The sequence below is a fragment of the Helianthus annuus genome, chromosome 12 (assembly GCF_002127325.2).
Source record: "Helianthus annuus cultivar XRQ/B chromosome 12, HanXRQr2.0-SUNRISE, whole genome shotgun sequence".
In the NCBI taxonomy this organism is placed as follows: Eukaryota; Viridiplantae; Streptophyta; class Magnoliopsida; order Asterales; family Asteraceae; genus Helianthus; species Helianthus annuus.
Window position 1 is genome coordinate 16,044,291 of NC_035444.2, and position 2,380 is coordinate 16,046,670.

At 39.2% G+C, this 2,380-nt stretch overlaps 1 protein-coding gene across 1 annotated transcript; it reads right to left on the reverse strand.

Annotated features, from left to right (window-relative positions):
- Positions 1 to 813: 813 nt before the first annotated feature.
- Positions 814 to 1,932, reverse strand: LOC110919049. The gene has a single exon (XM_022163326.1). The coding sequence runs from the start codon at positions 1,930 to 1,932 to the stop codon at positions 814 to 816; it is 1,119 nt and encodes a 372-aa protein (XP_022019018.1).
- Positions 1,933 to 2,380: the final 448 nt, after the last annotated feature.

Sequence of the window (2,380 nt, forward strand, 5' to 3'; positions counted from 1 at the left end):
TAACCATGTGAATTTCAAAGATTTTAATCTTGTAGGTGAAGGTTTGAGTCAATCCTCCCATATTGATCAACACCGATTGATACTTTTACCGTATATCGTTACCTTACCTATATACTATTACTATTCTTTTATTTATTAAATTTCTTTAGTTTTCTATTTTAGTGGCAGCCAATCATCAACATATATTTGTATTGTACGAAATTTATTAAACAAATTAAATAGTTTACCCCTTTATATAGTAAACTTCATTTTATTAATATATCATTGCTGTTATTAATATTCATCTTATGCTACGAAACATATAAGTAAATAAAATATTTGGTAATGTCAATAATTATTTAACAAAATTTTACACAGTATTTAATTCGATCCAAGTCCGACAAAACAATTGGACGTAAAACTTGTAGTATTTATTGTATTAAGGTTATAAAGCTTCGTATGTTACAATTCTACCCTCCTAAAAAAATTTTGTCCTCAAAATTTCTAAGTACGGATACGAACAATTTCACACATAATGGACACGGAAAAGACTTTACACATAGCAAACATTTAGACATCATACATACTAAGATACGGAGTTTCTGAGATGGCAAATAAACGGATACTAAATCAAATCAAAACAAGTATCTCTAAAAGGAGCAGATATAACTAGAGGATACTCTAAAGCAATGGACAAAGACTTCAAACACTTAGCAAATAAAAGTGATACTACGAAATGTGTCGCATCATGATATCAAAAGCATATGTACCACGTTCACCAATTTGCACATAACCGGAAAGCGTACCTAGGACATTAGCTGTGAGTGCGAAAAGTCAACCTCCCCTGGTAGTTTTGGTGTTCCCACCAGTATTAGCTCGCTGCTCAGGCCGGGGGCAATCCTTAATCAAGTGGTCTGAATCTCCACATCTGAAACAACGACCTTCAGCAAGGCGACATGCTCCACCATGGCGTTTCCCACAATGAGTACAAGGAGGGATATCAGCACGATTCTGATTCAGGTTTTGCTGATTATGTGGCTGTGCTCCAGGGGCATCGCTCTGTTGCATCTGATTCTGTGCAGGCCTACGATTCTGATAACGGTTTCTTCCACTTCGCAACTTATTGTTGTAATACCTATCAGAACGGTCCTCACGGTCTTGGGATTGCTCATTGCCACCCTGATTATCGGAATTATCCTGGTCGTTCTCCCTAGAGCGTTTGCGATCCTTCTCACGTTGCTTCTTCTCATTATTCAAATTCTTGACCGCATCGACTACCTCAGTAATGTCAGTGAAACGAAGATTCAGGATGAACTTCCTATCTCGATCACATACAGCCCATTTGAAATTCTCAGTCTGCTGCTGTGGTGTACCTGCTGCCGGGCCCAGAAAATTAACCAAACGACTAAAACGAGCTTTGAACTCCATAATATGCTCGTCATCCCCCTGCCTGATAGAAGCATACTCTCTCAGATACTCACTCCTATCAGCGTCAGTGAAGTACTGCTGATAAAACAAAGTGCGAAATTCAGCCCAAGGAAGTGTTGCTGCATACTGATCTCCTCCACGAGCTTCTTTCAAAGTCTTCCACCACCTATGAGCATCGTCCTCCAGCTTATAACTAGCAAGCCTAACCTTGAACACATCACCCACACCCATTACTTCGAACAACTTCTCAATATGAGCAATCCAGTTTTCCGCCTCAACGGGTGTAGCAGCGGTACTAAACGATTTTGGTTTTTCCTTTCTGAAGCGCTCAAGCCAATCAAGGATAGTAAGAGGAGCGTTATTGTTACCGTTGTTGTTTTCCCCGGGTGGTTGTACATTATTGTTGTTCTGCTGCAACTGTTGGAGAAGGTTGGGAACTAAACCCGCAATAGCTGTATTGATAGCATTAGCAATGAGAGTTTCAATAGGGACGTCGTTGCTGTTCACGTTTCTTCGAGGAGGCATCTGAAAAGAAGATATACATGTGAAAAGAGGAAAGTTTCAAAGCGTGCGGAAGATGACACGGATGGAATCCTAACCCGACGTCTACCCATTAACTCACGTGTTTAATTTTTATTGTTTAAGTTTTCTACAAGAACGAGCCTGGGCTCTGATACCATAACTGTAACACCCCAACCCGAAACAGGCTGGCATGTCACTATTACAGATATCAAAAACCAAAGAGTTTCAATAAAAGATAGAAACCAAGAAACAAAAGTCTCGAATCAACCAGGAAACCTAAGTCTTATATTATTCAGTTGCTGAAATAAAAAGAAAAAGAAAAGCTTTAAAAACTTGAACTTCAAATTCCTTCCACTCATCCCTGTTTCCCCCGATTACCTGTAAACACATAAGACAAAGACAAGAAAGGAACTACGGCTGAGCCAAAAAGTTGCCCAGTAACGGATAAATC